Here is a 23,219-nt window from a genome sequence, read left to right on the forward strand (position 1 = left end):
ATAAAATATGCGCCCTGGTCTGTTGAAGAGATCTTCTTTTCACCATGATGGCCTTCTGCTCCTCACAAAGCTGCCTTCAGATTCTTCTGTAAGATCTCAGTAATTAAATATACTGAATTTAGAGGGCTTCAAGTTGTACTCCGAATGTTGGGAGCTAAGCCCTCAACCTGCCATCTTGCTCTGTAGCCAAGCGGAAGCCCAGTGGTAAATGGATTTAAACAAACATTATGTTGTTTAACCAAAAGAAACATATGGTCATAAAATTATAACATAAACTTTTGTTAGAAATCATTTACGTAACATTTGTGGAAGGAGTCTTTAGTGTCAGTCACAGTGCTTTGTAAAGATGAAAGTCTTCAGAACAGAGGACTTTATGCTTTCAGGTGTTGTGCCCGGTTTTTACATCCCCTTCCCTGAAAATGCCTCTGTTGTGTCCCTTTTCTCTGCATCCCCTACATGGATGTGCCCTGGTTTGCATTGAGGAGCATGCATGGAAGGGAATGCAAAAAAGGACACTACAGAAGGTAGGCGTTGGCACTAGATGCAAAAAAGGCACAAAAGATGGGATTTGAATGCAGGGAATTCAAAACAGGGCACAAAACTTGTTTCTTGGTAAAATGACAACCCACGACCTCAGGAAGAGTTCATCATTGAATGTGTGTGACAAGTATAAAAGATGCGCCCTGGTCTGTTGATCTTCGGAATGCGTGGCATTGCAGACCCCGGCTGGTCATGACAATGAATATCTCTGGTGGGGGACTAGACAGGAACCTGAAATTTTCACAGAAATAATTCCTCTATGGTATCATTCTGCTGTAAAAATATTGTGAGTTTGAGATTGAAGGTAAACTCTGCAGGACAGCGGACCTTGAGGGACAGATTTGAAGAACCAGCCTGATCTATCATGTTGGTAAACGTGTACAGTTGGTATGTGTGAATAGATTTGATCCCAATATGGAATTACAGTGTTCAATTGTTTGTTTGTTTTTTTTTTTTTAAAACTGAACAGTGTAGAGTTGTGGTGTTGTTTCTCCTGTGATATAAACAGTAAGTGACTTCTGAGCTGTAGACTTCTGAGCTTTTATCATAGGGGAAACAACAGTACAGCTCTGTTCTAAAATTTGTTTTCTAAATTTAAAGTATTCTAATGTTTTTAAAATAAACATCTGTACAACGTAATCTACTTTATCAAACACCTTATTAAAATAAAAAAAAACATTTCATTCATTATAAAATTACCTTGTGGTAATATACCACTGGAATATGTAAACACCCTATTCAGAAAATCCACTGAAAGGAGATATATGCACACGCTCAGTCTGCAAGGAATTGTGCGTGCTAACAGATGCTTAACTGTAGGCTAGGTATTTGGGAATGGCAACTCAGGTATACTTACAACAGCCATGTATACAGGAATATTCCGATGGCTGCACGCATATTAACATTGTATTCGGAATATGGCTGCAACGGGAATATAGACCTTAAATGGAATTTGATGTGCATGTAAACGTAGTTATAGTGAAGAATTTTCCCTCTGAAATTTCCTCTGAGAATACCGACCCCTGCTGTCCAGATTGTAACATGACTCGAACAAAAAAGAACTGGGAATAGACCTGTCCATGGTCCTGTTTTAACAGTCCAACACAGCCCAAAGTATATAACAGTATACAACAACGACAGATCACAGTTTTTATCTGATAACAGAAACGTAATTAATACGTCATTCTGTTGTAATTCAGGGAAAGGAGACTGTGTTCATATATTACAATGTAGTAAACTGACTTTCCCTATCTTCTGGCACTTTTCCTCTCTTAAAACAGCAATTTCATGAACGCTCCATTTTGTCGTCTTTTAGTTGAATCTGGATTCCAACCATATAAGCCTTCACCCCAACAAAGTATGCGGTATTTCAGGTTTTTCTGGTGCTCCAGCTCTGGCCACAACCTCCATCTCGCTGTTTTGTCAGCAGGTGTCAAATCTTCCTTGAATTCCAACTTGTCAGTCATCAAACAATCGTTGTTATTTGAAGTCCTCCCCTGACTCTCTTTCTCAGAACATGAAAGGAACCGAATGATCACAGGTCTCGCTCGCTGGTTATCCCAGGGTGCATCTCAATCAGCTCCCTAGCTCCCTAGGTCGTGAATCAGTTTATGGTGTACATGAGTTGGGGCACTGGTAAGGACCCTGTCTCGCTACACATTGGGACACTGATGACTCAATTTCATGCGACAGGAATCTGTACTCGTATTGTAAAACGTCACCACTGGCATTTATCAACAACAGCCAGGACCGATATCTTTCTAACATGATCTCTCATATGAATTTGTTAGCTTAATCACACGCTTTTCTGTCATGGTCCTTCAAGTAGAATTGTAGGCTAGTTAGTGGATTTTTAAAATCATTAAACACTTAAAAGTCGTTAGACTCAAACAAACCGTACACAGAATGTCAAATAAAGTTAGAAATCGCTAACGTAAATAATCATTTGAGAGCTACAACAACTATAACAAGCTACTTACATTTGTAGACGAAGTCAGCCGAGAGTTCGTCCGTCATTTGTTTTCGAGCTACATCTTGTAAACTAGGAATTTTCTGACAGCTCAGATTTGTATAACATGACCGCTGCAATGTCAAACACTCAAACTGCGATGACTTCAGCAGTAAAATGTAGTTAAGTAGTTATTTCTGTGTAAGAATTTGTATAATTGACTGTTATTAATGTCTGAATAATGCAGGATTAACCTGAAAATAAACGACATACAATACAGATTGATGTAGCTAGTACAGAGTTAGATAACCATCTAATGTCTAATTTCACATTCCAGAGTTCAAGGTCCTCCGAGTCGGAGGATGTGAACATCTCCAAGTAGAACGTCCGGGTTGTCATCTAGTAATTACAGTAATTCTGACATGGCGTGAACGCAGCCATAGTGAGCATCGATGCTTCCTGGTTTTTGCAGAGCATTGTGGGATTTTTTTTGGTGCGATCGTTCCAGTGCACTGGAAGGATTTTGCGATTCAGACAGGCTTACAAAGGTTCACCTGCTGCCGCCACCATCGGCTGCCACACATATGATGAAATCCTTCCTAATTGTAAACTAATCCTTTTTTATCTAAAGAAAATGAAATCACAGAGAAATAAATGAAAATTAAATCACAGAGAATTTTTTATTCATCTCCTGTTACATACATATTATCATTTGTGCACTCACAATAAATCCAGAAAATGATCATTACAAATCAGGATAGCTCATATTTTTTAAACTAAAATGATTACAAAACATTACATTGTTGTGATTATTTCTGAATTGATGGAAATTAGATATGAATATTACATCTTATGTGGTGAAATATAACAATATGGTTAAATATACAGTATGAGAGGTATTTTGTACTTTCTACCCATGAATACGTCTTACACTTTTTGACTGATCTTCATCCTCTTTACTGTCTAACTCCTACTTTGAATCGTTCACAATCATGGATCTACCTCCATTTTTATATTATCATCATCTTTGCTCTCTTTTTTCTCTTCTGCCAGCTTTTGTTTCAATTCGCTCACTTTTTTTGTTGCTTCCAAGAAGCATTTGTCTTTGTGGTTAGAACTTTTGTAATGCTGGAGATCTACTATCTCATCAAGTTCACAGGCCTCGAGGGCTTCTATAAGACGTTCTTTGGGGATTTTCAGGGCTTTAATAGGTTTAGTACCTTTTGGCAAGTGAAAGACTAAACTAACCTGATCCCAGACATAAAACTCAGGGCGGGTTTCAGGAGGATCTAGGCTTTGTACTTTTCCTGATATAAACTGATAACTGTGGGTTTCACAAATGGCTTGTGCGTTCCAGATAATCCTCCCATCCTGATAACGAACCCATTCACTCTCTTTAAGAAGCGGGTATTCTGTAAAACGAGTGTTATCCTCAGGACTGTGAATCAGCACGGTGTACACAATCTCCTGTCTGTAGGTGATGGTCTCGTACACTCTGAGAACCGGGTCTTCTCCTCCACAGTTCTGTTCCTTGTACCATTGCATCAGATCAGTGAGCGGAAATGTGAAGCGATAATTGCCGTAGCGGGATTTCTCTAGTTGGAACAGGGGTGATGTGGTGAACTCTTCCAGAAACGACTCTGGCTTTTTCAGCTCTTGTGCCGGCTTTGAGAATTTCTTTTCCATGTAACGCATCTCTGCTGCTCTTATCTCCTCTTTGTTAATTTTTAAGTCCCACCATGAGAACTCACTTTTAGGAGGTCTGAACTCCTCAGACTTCAGTATCCCCGTGAATCCGTCCTCGTCAGTAGCATGGGCTACATCTGAAACCCAAAATTCAACTGGAGTTGGGTAGAGTGGGATATTCTCCTTTATTAAATACTTCACCATGGGATCCCGAGGCCTCTGCTTGAGCATTTTCTCTTTCAGTTCCTCTAAACTACTATGCTTCCCTGTGATGAAGCGCTCCTTTATTACACGTGAATTTATTCTCTCGCGGATGGTAACCTACAAAGATATGCAACACTCACTGTAAAAATAACTTATGTACACATGAACAATTCTTTTTCACATGTGATCTCATAGTATACATACTTAATACATTATTATTAGTATATGTTTAGAGCATTTCTGGTTATTATATAGTATATATATATATATATATATATATATATAATAGTACATAAATTTAACAGCATATAAAGAAGTTAAATTGGTTGTTTTTATATTTTAGTTTCGTACCTCTTCATGTCGCTGTGGATTCGCGTTTGCCATTTTTCAGAGTGTGGATCAGACAGCCAAAGAAATGACTCATGACTGTCATTCTTCCAACGCTGCCTTTATATCATGTGCTCCGCCCCCTCCCAGATCTCACAGACATTCTGTGGAAATAGAAACTTAAGGGCTGTGGGGAAGTAGAGCTTGTGGAATGACGCAACAGGAGGCAGGAAATAGTGTACGCTCCGAGAGAGAGAGAGAGAGAGAGAGAGAGAGAGAGCGAGAGAGAGCCTATGTCCTTATGATTTATTTAACTATATTATCCCTTTCCCCCATTTGTTTAACAGCAAGTTTTCTTTCAGTCTTAGTGCTTAAGCTAATTTCTTCCTTTCCTGAATAATAATTAAAAGCTTATTTAGCAGCTGCAAGGAGAATCTTAAATAAGTATCTATCCCTCTTTAATATTACTGGTGTAATGTAGCCCAGATATAAGGTAATACATAAGAGTACTTATTGTTTATTTATGGCATTTGGCAGACACCCTTATATAGAGCGACTTACTGTACATGTACCTCATTTATACTTTTGAGCAGATAAGGGTGGCAGCTTGGCAGTGCTGGGATTTGAACTCACGAACTTCCGATCAGTAGTCCAGTGTCTGATACCACAGTGGAATCTTATATCCCAACACATTCATCAGAACGGTTTGTACATCTTTCCAAAGTGAAATCAGTTTTTCACAACTCCAAACTCACAGGTGTGTGGTGTGCATTTAAGCAGCCACATTGTCTCCAGCATAGTTGTTGTGTTGAGTGTTTTTATTTATTTGTTTATTTATTTATTTGGTGTAAAAAAAAAAAATTGGAGTGAAAACTTTCCTCTTAAATTGTCTCTCAATCCTACTAAATTAATCAAGGTCACTACATTACTTTCAAAATTTCGCTCAGTGATGAATCTACCCTTTCTTATCGTTTATTTCTTTATAATGCTTGAATTTGACCTATAAGAGGATTTTTATATCTAAATGTATCAGTTTCTGGTATGTTTATTGTGAGAGATTAGTGTCCAGTAAAATTGTAAATCTCACCATTATTTTGAAGCTTCCTCACAAACTCCCATAACACTAATTAACACTAATTAAGACATGAATATGTTGCCTTTTCACTAATTATCATTATATATTGATTTTGTAGGCCTTTCAGAACTGTACATTTGAGCAATTTCAGATGACTTGATGACTTAACAATGCTGCACACATTCATTACATGTCCAACTGATTATGGATAAACTTTACTTTTGAGGTTTTAAAAAAAAAATATATATTATTTTAACATAGTATTTCTCCAAAGGAGCATAGTGACAAATATGTAGCCATGCTACATGTAAATCAGGTGTATTGTTGCCTTGGTTTGTTTTTATAAAACAGTGGCACACAGGATACAAAGATCGCTCTTCCTGCGACTGAAGAGACAGCTCCGCACCAGCACCACCAATGTTTTGGTGTCGGGGCGGGGCCGCCGACACACACACGGCCGGTGATTGGAGCACCGCACGGAAGAATTCCACCATCCATCAGGCGATGGGAGAGTATAAAAGGGCAATACTCCACTCACACTAGATAGAGTGGCTCCACTCAAAAGAAAAATAATTAGAGAGAAAAAGTTAGCACCACCTAGAAACCTACATGTTTCTTTAAACAGATTTGTCCTGGAGTAATTGAACTGTTTTTAAATATAATCAATTCTTCCCTTACCACTGGCTATGTACCTAAATCATTTAAATTAGCAGTTATTAAACCCCTGCTTAAAAACCCTGACCTTGACCCCTCTCAACTGTCCAGCTATAGACCTATATCAAATCTCCCTTTCATCTCCAAGATCTTAGAAAAGGTTGTAGCACAGCAGTTATTCTCGTACTTGCATAGGAATAACATTCATGAAATGTATCAGTCAGGATTTAGACCTCATCATAGCACAGAGACAGCGCTGGTTAAAGTAGTAAATGACCTACTACTGGCCTCTGATCAGAGTTGTGTCTCCTTGCTTGTGTTACTCGACCTTAGTGCAGCTTTTGATACTATAGATCATACTATTCTCCTTGATAGACTAGAAAACGTTGTTGTCATTAAGGGAACAGTCCTCTCCTGGCTCAGGTCTTATTAGACCGATCGTTATCGGTTCGTAGATGTAAATGGAGCCTTCTCCATGCATACCGAGGTTAAATTTGGTGTTCCACAAGGTTCTGTTTTAGGCCCACTGCTTTTTACTTTATATGTGCTACCTCTAGGTCAAATTATTCGTAAACATGGAATTAGCTTCCACTGTTATGCTGATGATACACAGCTGTATGTTTCAGCGAAGCCAGAGGACAGACACCAGCTTAATAAAGTTGAGGAATGTGTAAAGGACATTAGACGTTGGATGCTTATTAACTTCCTCTTACTTAATTCTGATAAGACAGAAGTACTTGTACTAGGACCACGTTTAGCTAGAAGTAATCTTTCTGATCTCATAGTAACTCTGGATGGACTTTCTGTTTCGTCATGTACAGCAGTAAAAGATCTTGGAGTAATTATAGACTCCAGTCTATCATTTGATGCTCATGTAGATAATATTACTAGGATAGCCTTTTTTCATCTCAGAAATATTTCTAAAATAAGAAATATATTGTCACTACATGATGCAGAAATAGTTCATGCTTTCGTCACCTCTAGATTACTGTAATGCCTTACTGTCTGGATGTTCCAGTAGGAGAATAAACAAACTCCAGTTAGTCCAGAATGCAGTTGCTAGAGTCGTAACTAGAACCAGAAGATACGACCATATCACCCCGATCTTATCAACACTGCATTGGCTCCCAGTGAAATCTCTATTATTAAATACTATTATTAACCTATAAAGCACTAAATGGTCTCGTGCCACAGTATCTAAGCGACCTTTTGGTCTTTTATGATCCGCCACGCCTACTCAGATCAAAAGATGCAGGCTATCTGACGGTACCTCAAATAGTGAAGGCTACAGCAGGGGAAGAGCTTTCTCTTATAGAACACTTATGGAACAGCCTTCCAATTAGTGTTCGGGACTCAGACACAGTCTCAGTGTTTAAGTCCAGGCTTAAAACGTATTTGTTTACTCAAGCCTACCATGACTAGACTTTTTGTTACGTGAAGCACAGTCCTAATAATCTTTTCTCTCCCTCTCTCCTTCTGTCGAGCCACACACAATTTTATGGAGATTCTAGAGATCCTGATCCTCTCTGCTCTCCTGACCTGCCTGATCCGTTTTGGATGTCCTACCTCTGGATGGAGCTCTCATCTACTCCAATTCCAGATCGCTGGGACTATGGCTGCTTCTAAGGCCAAACAGACTTAACATAAAACCATAATGAACTTTTTCACACTATCTGTTACCCAGATGAGGATGGGTTCCATTCTGAGTCTGGTTCCTTTCAAGGTTTCTTCCTCTTAACATCTTAAGGAGTTTTTCCTTGCCACCATCGCCACCGGCTTGCTCAATTGGGATAAATTCACACATTTAAAATCTGTATTCCGTGTTTATATGTTTCTGTAAAGCTGCTTTGAGACAATGTCTATTGTAAAAAGCGCTATACAAATAAAACTGAATTGAAATTGAACTGAATATGGTAATCAGCTCCCAGATTGATGTAGCTAGTACAGAGTTAGATAACCATCTAATGTCTAATTTCACATTCCAGAGTTCAAGGTCTTCCGAGTCGGAGGATGTGAACAGCTCCAAGTAGAACGTCCGGGTTGACATCTAGTAATTACAGTAATTCTGACATGGCGTGAACGCAGCCATAATGAGCATCGATCCTTCCTGGTTTTTGCAAAGCATTGTGGGATTTTTTTGGGGCGTGAATGTTCCAGTGTACTGGAAGGATTTTGTGATTCAGACAGCCCTTAAAATGCCCGACTCCCTGACTCCTGAACAAGGGAGCTGATTGAGACGCTCTCAGTCCTCACCATTTGCATCCTTCACGTAGGAGTGTATTTCACATTGTGCGTGTTTCTCTCCTTTCCCCTCCTCCAGGGCTAATGTAACAAACAACTCTGTACAGTTCAGTCAGAACAGCTCTTGAGGTACAAAAAATGACAACAGTGTAAATGTCATTCAACAACTCGGATCAAAAGTTCTTCTGAGATATTTTTGTTTTCAGTTTATAATCCAAAATAATATTTAGAAATGTCAAAGCAGGGGAGTTCAAATCCGCTTACAAATGTTCACCTGCTCCCGCCACCATCGGCTGCCACACATATGATGAAATCCTTCCACATCGTAAACTAATCCTTTTTTATGTAAAGAAAATGAAATCACAGAGAACTAAATGAAAATTAAATCACAGAGAATTTTTTATTCATCTCCTGTTACATACATATTATCATTTGTGTACTCACAATAAATCCAGAAAATTATCATTACACATCTCATATTTCATATTTTTTAAAACAAAAATGATTACAAAACATTACACTGTTGTGATTATTTCTGAATTGGTAGAAATTAAATATGAATATTAAATCTTATGTGGCGAAAATAACAATATGGTTAATTATACAGTATGAGAGGTATTTAGTACTTTATACCCATGAATATGTTTCATACTTTTTGACTGATCTTCATTCTCTTTACTGTCTAACTCCTACTTTGAATCGTTCACAATCATGGATCTACCTCCATTTTTATATTATCATCATCTTTGCTCTCTTTTTTCTCTTCTGCCAGCTTTTGTTTCAATTCGCTCACTTTTTTCGTTGCTTCCAAGAAGCATTTGTCTTTGTGGTTAGAACTTTTGTAATGCTGGAGATCTATCTCATCAAGTTCACAGGCCTCGAGGGCTTCTATAAGACGTTCTTTGGGGATTTTCAGGGCTTTAATAGGTTTAGTACCTTTTGGCAAGTGAAAGACTAAACTAACCTGATCCCAGACATAAAACTCAGGGCGGGTTTCAGGAGGATCTAGGCTTTGTACTTTTCCTGATATAAACTGATAACTGTGGGTTTCACAAATGGCTTGTGCGTTCCAGATAATCCTCCCATCCTGATAACGAACCCATTCACTCTCTTTAAGAAGCGGGTATTCTGTAAAACGAGTGTTATCCTCAGGACTGTGAATCAGCACGGTGTACACAATCTCCTGTCTGTAGGTGATGGTCTCGTACACTCTGAGAACCGGGTCTTCTCCTCCACAGTTCTGTTCCTTGTACCATTGCATCAGATCAGTGAGCGGAAATGTGAAGCGATAATTGCCGTAGCGGGATTTCTCTAGTTGGAACAGGGGTGATGTGGTGAACTCTTCCAGAAACGACTCTGGCTTTTTCAGCTCTTGTGCCGGCTTTGAGAATTTCTTTTCCATGTAACGCATCTCTGCTGCTCTTATCTCCTCTTTGTTAATTTTTAAGTCCCACCATGAGAACTCACTTTTAGGAGGTCTGAACTCCTCAGACTTCAGTATCCCCGTGAATCCGTCCTCGTCAGTAGCATGGGCTACATCTGAAACCCAAAATTCAACTGGAGTTGGGTAGAGTGGGATATTCTCCTTTATTAAATACTTCACCATGGGATCCCGAGGCCTCTGCTTGAGCATTTTCTCTTTCAGTTCCTCTAAACTACTATGCTTCCCTGTGATGAAGCGCTCCTTTATTACACGTGAATTTATTCTCTCGCGGATGGTAACCTACAAAGATATGCAACACTCACTGTAAAAATAACTTATGTACACATGAACAATTCTTTTTCACATGTGATCTCATAGTATACATACTTAATACATTATTATTAGTATATGTTTAGAGCATTTCTGGTTATTATATAGTATATATATATATATATATATATATATATAATAGTACATAAATTTAACAGCATATAAAGAAGTTAAATTGGTTGTTTTTATATTTTAGTTTCGTACCTCTTCATGTCGCTGTGGATTCGCGTTTGCCATTTTTCAGAGTGTGGATCAGACAGCCAAAGAAATGACTCATGACTGTCATTCTTCCAACGCTGCCTTTATATCATGTGCTCCGCCCCCTCCCAGATCTCACAGACATTCTGTGGAAATAGAAACTTAAGGGCTGTGGGGAAGTAGAGCTTGTGGAATGACGCAACAGGAGGCAGGAAATAGTGTACGCTCCGAGAGAGAGAGAGAGAGAGAGAGAGAGAGAGAGCGAGAGAGAGCCTATGTCCTTATGATTTATTTAACTATATTATCCCTTTCCCCCATTTGTTTAACAGCAAGTTTTCTTTCAGTCTTAGTGCTTAAGCTAATTTCTTCCTTTCCTGAATAATAATTAAAAGCTTATTTAGCAGCTGCAAGGAGAATCTTAAATAAGTATCTATCCCTCTTTAATATTACTGGTGTAATGTAGCCCAGATATAAGGTAATACATAAGAGTACTTATTGTTTATTTATGGCATTTGGCAGACACCCTTATATAGAGCGACTTACTGTACATGTACCTCATTTATACTTTTGAGCAGATAAGGGTGGCAGCTTGGCAGTGCTGGGATTTGAACTCACGAACTTCCGATCAGTAGTCCAGTGTCTGATACCACAGTGGAATCTTATATCCCAACACATTCATCAGAACGGTTTGTACATCTTTCCAAAGTGAAATCAGTTTTTCACAACTCCAAACTCACAGGTGTGTGGTGTGCATTTAAGCAGCCACATTGTCTCCAGCATAGTTGTTGTGTTGAGTGTTTTTATTTATTTGTTTATTTATTTATTTGGTGTAAAAAAAAAAAATTGGAGTGAAAACTTTCCTCTTAAATTGTCTCTCAATCCTACTAAATTAATCAAGGTCACTACATTACTTTCAAAATTTCGCTCAGTGATGAATCTACCCTTTCTTATCGTTTATTTCTTTATAATGCTTGAATTTGACCTATAAGAGGATTTTTATATCTAAATGTATCAGTTTCTGGTATGTTTATTGTGAGAGATTAGTGTCCAGTAAAATTGTAAATCTCACCATTATTTTGAAGCTTCCTCACAAACTCCCATAACACTAATTAACACTAATTAAGACATGAATATGTTGCCTTTTCACTAATTATCATTATATATTGATTTTGTAGGCCTTTCAGAACTGTACATTTGAGCAATTTCAGATGACTTGATGACTTAACAATGCTGCACACATTCATTACATGTCCAACTGATTATGGATAAACTTTACTTTTGAGGTTTTAAAAAAAAAATATATATTATTTTAACATAGTATTTCTCCAAAGGAGCATAGTGACAAATATGTAGCCATGCTACATGTAAATCAGGTGTATTGTTGCCTTGGTTTGTTTTTATAAAACAGTGGCACACAGGATACAAAGATCGCTCTTCCTGCGACTGAAGAGACAGCTCCGCACCAGCACCACCAATGTTTTGGTGTCGGGGCGGGGCCGCCGACACACACACGGCCGGTGATTGGAGCACCGCACGGAAGAATTCCACCATCCATCAGGCGATGGGAGAGTATAAAAGGGCAATACTCCACTCACAAGAGAGAGAAGTCTCCCCATGCGTGTGCGCAAGTCTCTGGTGTCTGCGCAAGTCTGGTGTCCCATGCGATGTTCGACGAATGCACGTCTGCTAATCGCTGTTGTGTGTTTGTTTTTTTTTCAGACGACGCAAACGCGAATGAAGGCTCCTGGCTGGCAGACGGCTGAGACCCTCACCGCACGATCGCACTTCAATGCACACATGCGCACCCACACCCCCTTCACAGACTGTCCGGAATAAAGATTTCACTACGGAAAACACTAAAACGTACAGAGCCCCCTTAGTGTCAGGTAAGAAAAAAAAGAAACAGCCGTGTGCCATCCGTGCCCTCGCTTTTGCCACCCGTGCCCTCGCTTTTGCCACCCGTGCCCTCGGTTTTGCCATCCGTGCTCTCGGTTTTGCAATCCGTGCTCTCGGTTTTGCAATACGTGCCCTCGGTTTTGCAATCCGAGCAAGAGACAACAGGACTTTTCAACGGCATACATCTGCCTGGTAAATCCAGTTTATCAAGGTTTAAGGGTAGATTTAACATTGACAGGTTTCGTTGTGTAACGTTGTCTTTATTGTGCTTTGCACTCCAACCCCAACCATTAGCTTCCCAGGCTTTCTTGTTAGCCAAACTTTGTGTTTGAGACCTCCATTAACGGTGCGAGTGCTTGTCCAGTTATGAAGTTTTGAATTTCTATTTACTCTGTCTGGTACGTTACCAGATTTTAAAAACCCAAACTGGAACACTATGACGCCATATGTGTTTTCCACGCACACGCGTAGTGTTGTGTCCTGCATCTGTTGGTAATGTAACATGGTGATGACTAATAACGTTAATGAAGCCTTGGATTAAGTTTGTTTTACTGCTGGTGCAGCATACCTTCACTCCATTCCGGTGCTTATTACTTGACTGCAGTGAGTGGACAGGGGAAAGAGTAAGGAAAGAGAATAGGGAACTCAAAATAATAGAACTAACACTCCAGGAAAATCAATCCAAATGAATTTAGCATAATTGCAACTCATAAAGGGAGAGTTTTGATTAACTAGCCAGTAGTCACCATTGGTGACTTAGTACATACTGACCCAGAAGTTCAAAGTAATTTAATAATTTTTGCCTGTCAATAAATCATCATATCTCTTTAATAGAATGGACCAGAGTTTCCACATGTTCCTTTGAGAACAACGGAGGTTAAGTGAGGAGGTTATTGCCACTTTCATCAATGAAAAGGTATACGACACCCCATTCCAACATACCACACAGTTTTTATGTTGAAAACGTGTTAAATTGGGCTAGTCTGGAATAGTCCCCATTTCATCCATATACTAACATCCACATAGAACATGAACTCGCCTGTGTACATACAGGCACAGTAGGGCTGCATAATTAATCGAATATAGATCGCGATTACGATTTTGACTGTCCACGATTAAATGAACATGACCCACTGCGATATTAACGTTTAAATTCGTCCTCCGCTAAAACTCCGCTGCAGATCAAATCAAGCGCTTAATACACTACAGCCAATCACCATAGAGCAGCGCAGGGATGACATCATTTTGTAGTGCCAAAACCCGGAAACGGTTTAGCATTTTAGCCCTCGAGCTGCCAGCTTCGCTTCGAGCTCCAGCGCTTTGCGTGAGGGGAAATCATGACAACGTGATGCTAAATGGCACTACAGAGGTTGTCGGGGACATTAAACGTCATCACGCCGAATGGGAAAAAACTTCACAGATAAACTCAGGGCTCTACAGTGCAACCATTTCACTCGTATTTGTGATTGAAAAGTACTTTGTGTGACTGTGAATAAATATTTATTCGCACCGGTGCGAGTGACCTGTTCGGAGTTGTGTAATACAATCGGAATAAAAACTACAGGAAGTCCAAAATGCATCTACACCGAGCAACAGTGTTACTTTCACACTGCTTTTCATCACCTCAGTCAACTGAACAAGTGTGGAAATACTGCAAAGAAGCTATTATGATGACAAGTAACTCTGTACATCATCTACTTCTGTCAACTCTCCATCTCACAACCGCCATCTTTTATTGATCACGCAAAATGACCCGAACTTGCACCTGTTCATGTAGACACAGCGGCTTCGCATGGAGTAAATTAATAATAATAATACTAACGCTACAAGGTGGGTTTAATTCAAACTTCTTTATTAAAAAATTCCTCACCAATCATAATCAAGAGTAGCAACTGTTCGGTCTGTAAACATACAGTACACTGCCGCTCTCCTTCACTAACTCTAATTCACTTCATTTAAACTCATGGTTGCCAGATATCACTAGAAAAGTCAACATCAGTTTCCATGTTTTGATTCATCCCCCAAAACATAATATTATCAGCAGACATGGACACTGTACTGGGGAACCCATCTAAAACTGATTAACAAACAAAAATAAAACTACTAAAATGTAAAGACAGAAAATGTGCTTAGTTATAAATAATTCATTTAATATACAAAACAATAGATATTATAATAACTTCATAAAATATAAATAAAATGAGAAATTAAATAAAGTTTAATTACTATGGGTTGCATTTAATATCAATTTGACATTAAGCTCAGTTCACTATTTCCTTAGAAAGCTATTAGCCTTGTTCCTAATATGGATCATGCTTGTGTTAATCTACTTTTAATTAGGACTCTTTATTGTTCAAGATATTTAAAAATAAATATTTTATGCTTGTTTATTTGTCAATTAACCAACAGTATTTCTCGTTGCTATTATTTTAATTCAATTAACAGTGGCCATGAGCAGAGAGCTTACATTTAACTGTTTATGACAGACCTCCTGATTAAAGTTTAAACAAAAAAGATTGGTATCTGGATCGGTTTCGGCTGTAAAAATCCTGCTCGGATCATCAGTAATGAACACCATTAAACTAAAGCGCTTCCCATCTGACGGGTAAATGAAGTCACCCAATCACATCCTATATGAGATTATTCAGATATATACACAATATACACAGAGCGGCTACAACATGGCGAAGTACTATCCCATTGTGCTGGCCAAGCCCTTCCTCTCCTACTGTCTTGGACTCGAAATCATGGATGATGACCTTTTTTCAGCATTCTTAGAGACAGTTTCCATTGATGAAAAAGAAGTTGCTGAGCAAGCGATGAAAGACTTCCAAACTATCTCTGGAAGAGAGGAATGGTTGGATTTCCTAGAGGCACATGATGTCAAACTTCTTGTCACAGAAGCAAATGTCAGAAAAACCTTACTTGAAGTGGCACATAAAGAAATAGTTCAGGATCCTGCATATATAGCAGAATGTTGGAGCTGTGTGCTAAAAGGGCTGAAACTGCCCCCAGGAGGATTGGATGAAGTCCTGGCCAGCCTCACTCCTACACCCAGGAAGGTTGTTGCCATGCTACAACATGAGATCCTCAACAAGAGAGAAAATCAGATTCTTGATTTTCAAGAAGTTTATAAGGAATTGTGGTGAACTTCGGCTGAGGAAATTTCTCAGGTTTTGCACTGGTAATCATTTTAATCGATTACAAATATTTGACCATATGGCTTCACATAACAGAAACATAGTTAAGAGCTAAAGAAATACTCTTCACCAATACCGAATTTTGTTCATTAATCAATTATGTTTTTAATCAAACAAATCCAAATTTGTTATATTGTCCTTTTAAAGGGATAGCTTGGATTTTTGTACATTTAAGTGGTAAGAAATACTCACCAGTAATATAGTTGATCATGTAGTAATGCCAGTAATGTAGCTGATGTTGTAGTAATGCCAGAAATGTAGCTGATGTTGTAATACACACACACACACACACACACATACATACACACACACAAGCCTACATATTTATCAATGTAATTGTTATAGTAAATAAACAATAAAATATCAAATAAAGAAACCAACAGCCCTAGGTAAGTCATTCAAGTTATGAAGTAAAAATAACGACATTATAAATCAAAGCAACAGCATGTTTTTGGCTTTTAAAGAAATTAAGTGAGACAAAAAGCTCAAAATGTTCCTGTACCTTAATTCAAACAGATTTGCAATACTGTTTGTAGAATAAAATACATCTGAGTTATATTAGTAAGGAATAAACACTTAAAATTAGAAACACTTACAATTTTTACTTGTTAAATAAACAACATGGCATCAGTGGGTTAGTCCTAAATAAAAAAGAAAGGCGGTTTACTATTACTCAGCCCCAAACCCCCCTCCTCCTCCTGCCCCAACAGCAGCCAAATAATGACAGAAGATAAGTCAGTGTGTTTGTCATTTATACACACACTTATATAAACTCATCAGCTGCTCTCTGTTATAAAAATACATACTAAATTGTCAGCTGTAAGGACATTAAATTGCTCACTTATGCTTTCTTTATTCAGTTACAAATTTGTGTATGAATTTTCAGTCAGATTTACAGGTTTACATTGCCCTGACTGTGAGTCATTTGCAGTGTGATAATGTCTTGCTCAGGACTTTCCATATTTCTCTGGGTGAACAGTGAAATTGGTGGGCCATTGAGGTTGATCGTCATCAAACCTGAAACAATAAGAGCAGACCTCTTGCTAGTCATAATGATATATAGTAACACTTAATTATTTCTAAACAGAGGTCATGACCACTAAAATCTACAGAGATAGACCAATTATATCTGAGTAAAATTAGCTTTATATAATCATGTCATAGTTTCCTATGTACACATTAACTAGAATAATATTACAATAACCAGAGGTTTAGACTTCACCCTATTTAGACTTGGGCGATCAACTTTAAGTGGTCCTAAACAGAAATTCCCTATCAAGCCTGTACACTCTAAGTACACTTAACAAAGTCCTGAACCTCAGGACTCTGGGGTGGTGCTGGCCCGAATTTAGCCTATTACCCAAAAACACTTAAAATTCAACATAGAAGCAAATACTCACATCTGTGAACCCAGTTGGAGATAGAAAAAAAGACACCAACCGTGAGTGAGAAGAAGCAAGGGTCCAGATTTATTGGTTCCGTTCCACCACACGAGATCCACAACGATGAGAATTCTCAGAAGTGATCTGACACCCGGAGCTCAAGGTCCAGTATTTATACTGTATTTACACAGTAGATAACCAATATATTTTAGAAAGACTATGATATCAATACCAATAGGGTTAAAAAAAGAGCTCATCTACGTTACCATTATGTTTTGAAAGAGGCTTATCAAATTTACCATTATGTTTTGAAAGAGGACTTTTCTAACTACCATTAGGATTGAAAGTGGGAGAGAGACAAAACAATTTAGAGAGACCTTGGTCTCATTATTATCTCGCGGGGGCAGCTTGACTCAGCTACCCTTATAAATGGCTTCTCATGGTTTTCTCTTAAAATTAAGGCCTCCGTCGTCTGACCCTTCCTTGCGAGACAAGAATCTTCACCATCTGAATTATGAGTAAGTTTCTTTTACATTTTTCTGTATTTCTGGTTTATAATTTACTTTCATATTTGCTCTATATCTCTATTTTATATATAGTTATACTGCTTGCAAATGGTTTACTGTACTTCCTACTTCATAATATCATTATATTACCCTTCTAATATCCTACATATCCTACTACTCTTTATATTACCCTTATAATATCTTAATACTCCTTTTTATTATTCTTATAAAGTTATAATGTTATGTGTGTGTGTGTGTGAGTGAGAGAGAGAGAGAGAGAGAGAGAGAGAGAGACAGAGAGAGTGTGTGTGTGTGTGTGTGTTATGTCTGCACGCCTGCCCTTGACTGTACGAGAGTGTGTGTGTTTGCACTCCTCAGCTCTTATACTTCTCTGTGACTAATAAACAATAGTATGTTACTCTTAAAAGATCTTAAAGTGTGAATCCAATTCATCAATATCCGCCTAATACCGCTTCTGTGTGTCTAGGTGCCCGTCGTCATTTTTTCTTCTCTCCTTTACTGGAGGGGCTGGATTTGGATCTGAACACTCACTATCAGCTCGCGCATCTCACTGCTGACATCATGGTGCTACATAACATTCTTCGCAGCACCCCCTCTGGAAATGGAAATGCAGGGTTCCCCCCCCCCAGATACAGAATCCACCCCGTGAATGTGTGTATTGACGCCTCTACACAGACAGACCCTCTCTCCAGCTTTCAGTCTGAGGATGATGTCACCTTCTCTGATCTGGGCTCTGACCATTCTTCCCTCTTCTCACCTGCCAGTCCGCCGTACTCTCAGTATTCTCCTTATTTCACCCTTGCTGGCTATCCCATGTCCCCAGGACACACCCCATTTTCTTCCCCCTACCGCTCTCCTCAAGATTACGCACCCACCAGTCCTGTGAATTTTCAATAAAATTACATATTACTCATACTAGGTCTCCCTCATGTTTATTTCATGTCATTTTTATCCACAACAGTGGCTGCTCAAATCCCACGGGTCCCGTATGGATCTGGAGGGGGAATCGGAGACTAGCACTGCTCCACTCTTGCTCTTTTCTCCGCATCCAGCTCTCCGCTTCCAGGATTTGGAGCTCGTGAAGCGACTTCTCCTTCTGGTATGGAACACCAACCCACCCTCTCTGACTCCAAGGCGCCAGAGGGACTCCAAGGAACCAGTGCATAATTTTTATGGGAATTAGACCATTCATTGGTCATCCAAGAACCCCTGAGAATAATCAGTGTCATGTGGCGATGCCTACATGCTCTGAAAACCTGGAAGTGTCCCCTATTTTGGCCAGCCACACCCCTATTGATGGAGCCTCTGTGGGGCAACATCCTCCAACTTCGAGGTTTATGCATGGTGTCAGATGGCTGAGGCCCATCTGCAGACCACGAATACCTTCCTGAAACCTTCTGTGGTCCAGGAAGGTCTGTCAGGCACCCTCTTTGAGCCCTTAGAGTCAGCTTCAGAAAAGCTTCTGACCCTAAAGTTAGCTCTTTTGGCTGACCATGACAACTCTATTGACCTTTCCTGCCTTGACTATGCCCCTGGATTAGCCAAGGCCTCCCTATATCCTAGGCTGGATTATTCCTAAGTGCCCTAAGTGCGTCTGGTGCCCAGCCAGTAGGAATGAGGAAGAGTGCACCCATTGTGTCCAGTAAGGGCTCCTTGTACTTACATTCACCGCTCTGGCCAGTGGCATAAGTCTGGAGCAGTTGCTGGTCTGCTTGGCAGTGATAGTAAAGGTGATGCTGGGTCAAAGCAGTGCATCTCTATCTGGATAGTGGAAGCAATCTCTATTGCTTATGAGGCACGCGGTCTAGCTACACCTCTGTGCATAGGGGCTCATTCCACGAGGGGGAGGGGGGTCTCTTCCTCAAAGGCTTTATCTAAGGGGTACCCTTACACGATGTGTGTGCTGTGGCGGGGTGGTCTATGCCGCACACATTCATTCGGTATTACAGTTTGGCCTTATTGGCCAGCTTGTATATGGTTCTTGGAGATTATATTTCTGCTGGACGGCACTCCTTGAGAGATTCCCGTTCGCAGGGATGTATTGTCTGAAGCCAGAGGGTTTATTTTATCACCCTCGGCCGGAACTATGGAAACTGTGGGCATGGCCCCTGAGGGGCACCAGCTCATGGATTCCGATCTTTCGACCGAGGTTGTAGAGACCATGTTAAACACTAGGAACATCAGTGAGACCCAGTAAATGGCAAAATGCTACAGTCCTGGAGTTCTTACAGGATCGTTTTTGAACAAAGTTGGCTCCTTCAACAATTAGAGTCTAAGTGGCCGCCATTTTGGTCAGTCACACCCCTATTGATGGAGCCTCTGTGACAGGCCATACCCTCAGTATGATGGAGCGGTACTCATCTCAGTACTCATTTCCACAGCGTGAAGCTCATGCAACGTTGAGTTCATCATGAAAGGGAAAGTCTGTGTTACACATGTAATCCTTTTCCCAGAGAAGGGAATGAGACGTTTCGTGGCTTAATCATACTTGGGTATGCTTGTAAATTGCGTCTGCACTTCAGACAATATATATAGTCAATATATATAGGTCACGCAACGCACGATATGCCACGTCACCTGACCACGGCAGGCTTATAAATAGGCGTGATTTTACACAGACTCACGCAACATCTCATTCCCTTCTCAGGGACGTATTCATAACCTGTTTTCTTTGTTTCTGTGTCGTTTAAACAGTACACGAAACTGAAGTTTGAATCTCTCTGCACCAAAATCGTGACGTCCATGTGGAAGATGATGCCGGATCTCATCGAACGTTTCGGGATTGAATCGGTTCTCCGTGCAAAAGCTAAGCTGAAGGAAAAGGATGAATGTGAATCAAGGAGCCGTTCTGCAACACCGAGCTGCTCAGGTCAAAGGTAAGCCCATGTACCGTATAACAACCTGTGTATAAACACCCACAACTTTGAACTCTAACAGTCAAGTGTCAGTGTCCACATTAATATTCAGGGATGAACTTTACTCTGCTGTTTAAGTGACTAAAATTGAAGTGATTTTCTAAGAACTACTTCTATTTTATTGCTATAAATATTGTGGTGAGAGTACCTTTTATTTTGATTATTTATTTCGATGGATGACTTTTGCATCAATTTTCTCTCATTCCAGTCTACCAGAAGACTCCTCTGATTTGGTACAGAACTCCATTCAAACAGCCATCACTAAAATCAAAGCTGCAATGCAGGAGGCAATCCGGAGGGTCGCATCAGGGAAAAAGTTAAAGACCGTGGCTAATAAGATAATCAAGTCACTCAAAAAGATCTCTCGTAAGTCTCATGTTAAGCTTGAATCTGGCGATTCAGTGCAGCTCAAAAACAAGGCTACGCGGGATGTGAGTGATCTGCTGGTGAAATATTTTTCATGTGTTTTAACAAGTTTGGACCCCAGCGTAGTGACGACTTCTGATGCCAAGGAAATGATTGAAATAGTGGTCAATGGTTTAGTCAAATCAAACAGAGCAGGAAGTTTTGTCAGGACCTGTTCCTCAGATTCCCTTTTTGAGACTGCAGGGACTGAGGTCAACACTGTAAATTCCATCCCCTGCCATTCTGAGCCAATTTACACTTTCGCAGAGGAGTCCACCAAGTGCTTGCCTTTGTTCTGTGAAAGTCCTGTGAAACCAGATTTCTCAGCAGAGTCAAAGAAAGGTGATGATGCCGCTGTCATTCCGATTTCCGTCATGGATGATGGCCATGTTCACCAAATTACAGATGAAAACAAGCTTTTGTTCAAAAAAGGAAAGGACACAGTACTTGAGTCCAACATGTGCTTGTCAAAATGTGTGCTGAAACAAGGCTCTAAACGTCCACCTCTGCCATGGTCTAATGAAGGTGCTTCATGCAGTACTCCTGAAGTCATTTCAGGCTCAGATGCAGAACATGAACCAGAAAAAAACATCTTGGACAGACCAGCTGAAAAGGACACTATACGTGAGCAAGCAGATTCCCTTCGTAAGACAGCAGGGACTATAAGTCATGGCGGCTCTGCAGATCCAGCACTTGTATCCGTCGAAGAGGTGGAGAGACGTTGGTTTGACATTATTCCGGAGAAAAACCCACCCATAAACTGCTATGGCTTTAAGGTATGAAGGATTTCTGTCTTTTAGTATGAAAAAGTAATATTGTAACAAATATTGTAAATGTAAATATTGTAACAACAGGCCTCCAGACGCTTCAGGAATTTCCGCAAACGACTGACCAGGAGCTTCTCTCGCATCTACAGAGCCTGTACCAGCTGCGGCAGAGATCAATCCACTCTCTAACCCTGCAGAAATTATAAATAAAGTTGAGGTCAATGAACGCTGCTTATGATGTGTGTGATATTGCCTGTCAGACTGAATGCTCAAGAATGAAGAACACCAACTCTACAACCTCAATCTCTCCACTGTCTCCTTTGTGCAAGAAAATATACAGTGTGCTCCAATTAAACATCTGGGATTAAATTTTTTTTTTTTTCGAAGTTGTACAATGTGCATGTGCTCAGATGACAGTCAGGTGGCGCTTCTCAATTCCTAAGAGCAGCAGCTCTATTCAGAGACTCTCGGCTTGTTCAGTTCCTCACCCCGTCATGGAGAGTAAACGGGTTATGAGAAAATCATTTTTATGACTACAAAGCACCGACACACAAGAGCAACATCTGTCCATCTGGATGTTCAGAAGGCTGTTATTACTCCTTCCCTCATTTAATTCTAACTACTTAGCTTTATAAAACAACTAATAGTCAATAATTATGATACGTCGGTATTTTAATAAAGACGTCAAGCGACAATAAATTGTGTGTGGATTTATACGCTTTAACATCTCTGGTTCATCAAGCTACCGAGCTTCATCAGTAACCTCCCAGAGACATCAATTAGATTTGGATCACCGTCTGATCCCATAAAACTCGATCAGGCGAATGAATGCTTAGAGTCAACACTGCGCTACACACTAGATAGAGTGGCTCCACTCAAAAGAAAAATAATTAGAGAGAAAAAGTTAGCACCACCTAGAAACCTACATGTTTCTTTAAACAGATTTGTCCTGGAGTAATTGAACTGTTTTTAAATATAATCAATTCTTCCCTTACCACTGGCTATGTACCTAAATCATTTAAATTAGCAGTTATTAAACCCCTGCTTAAAAACCCTGACCTTGACCCCTCTCAACTGTCCAGCTATAGACCTATATCAAATCTCCCTTTCATCTCCAAGATCTTAGAAAAGGTTGTAGCACAGCAGTTATTCTCGTACTTGCATAGGAATAACATTCATGAAATGTATCAGTCAGGATTTAGACCTCATCATAGCACAGAGACAGCGCTGGTTAAAGTAGTAAATGACCTACTACTGGCCTCTGATCAGAGTTGTGTCTCCTTGCTTGTGTTACTCGACCTTAGTGCAGCTTTTGATACTATAGATCATACTATTCTCCTTGATAGACTAGAAAACGTTGTTGTCATTAAGGGAACAGTCCTCTCCTGGCTCAGGTCTTATTAGACCGATCGTTATCGGTTCGTAGATGTAAATGGAGCCTTCTCCATGCATACCGAGGTTAAATTTGGTGTTCCACAAGGTTCTGTTTTAGGCCCACTGC

The 23,219-nt window shown here is 39.8% G+C and overlaps 3 protein-coding genes across 3 annotated transcripts; 1 reads left to right on the top strand and 2 right to left on the bottom strand.

Moving 5' to 3' along the window:
* Positions 1 to 3,130: 3,130 nt before the first annotated feature.
* On the bottom strand, positions 3,131 to 5,080 carry LOC128612672 (uncharacterized). The gene is made up of 2 exons (XM_053633012.1): positions 4,730 to 5,080; positions 3,131 to 4,495 (listed from the first exon to the last, which is right to left on the bottom strand). Exons 1-2 carry the CDS (start codon positions 4,760 to 4,762, stop codon positions 3,479 to 3,481), a joined length of 1,050 nt encoding a protein of 349 aa, XP_053488987.1. The 5' UTR covers positions 4,763 to 5,080; the 3' UTR covers positions 3,131 to 3,478.
* A 3,970-nt stretch (positions 5,081 to 9,050) lies between these two features.
* LOC128612971 (uncharacterized) lies at positions 9,051 to 10,983 on the bottom strand. Its single transcript, XM_053633466.1, has 2 exons — positions 10,633 to 10,983; positions 9,051 to 10,398 (listed from the first exon to the last, which is right to left on the bottom strand). The coding sequence occupies exons 1-2, from the start codon at positions 10,663 to 10,665 to the stop codon at positions 9,385 to 9,387; spliced, it is 1,047 nt and encodes a 348-aa protein (XP_053489441.1). The 5' UTR covers positions 10,666 to 10,983; the 3' UTR covers positions 9,051 to 9,384.
* Positions 10,984 to 12,155: 1,172 nt separating this feature from the next.
* Positions 12,156 to 21,733, top strand: LOC128612606 (uncharacterized). The gene is made up of 3 exons (XM_053632912.1): positions 12,156 to 12,512; positions 20,326 to 20,507; positions 20,755 to 21,733. Exons 2-3 carry the CDS (start codon positions 20,374 to 20,376, stop codon positions 21,731 to 21,733), a joined length of 1,113 nt encoding a protein of 370 aa, XP_053488887.1. The 5' UTR covers positions 12,156 to 12,512; positions 20,326 to 20,373.
* The last annotated feature ends 1,486 nt before the right edge of the window (positions 21,734 to 23,219 follow it).

This window comes from Ictalurus furcatus, chromosome 9 (assembly GCF_023375685.1).
Source record: "Ictalurus furcatus strain D&B chromosome 9, Billie_1.0, whole genome shotgun sequence".
In the NCBI taxonomy this organism is placed as follows: domain Eukaryota; kingdom Metazoa; phylum Chordata; class Actinopteri; order Siluriformes; family Ictaluridae; genus Ictalurus; species Ictalurus furcatus.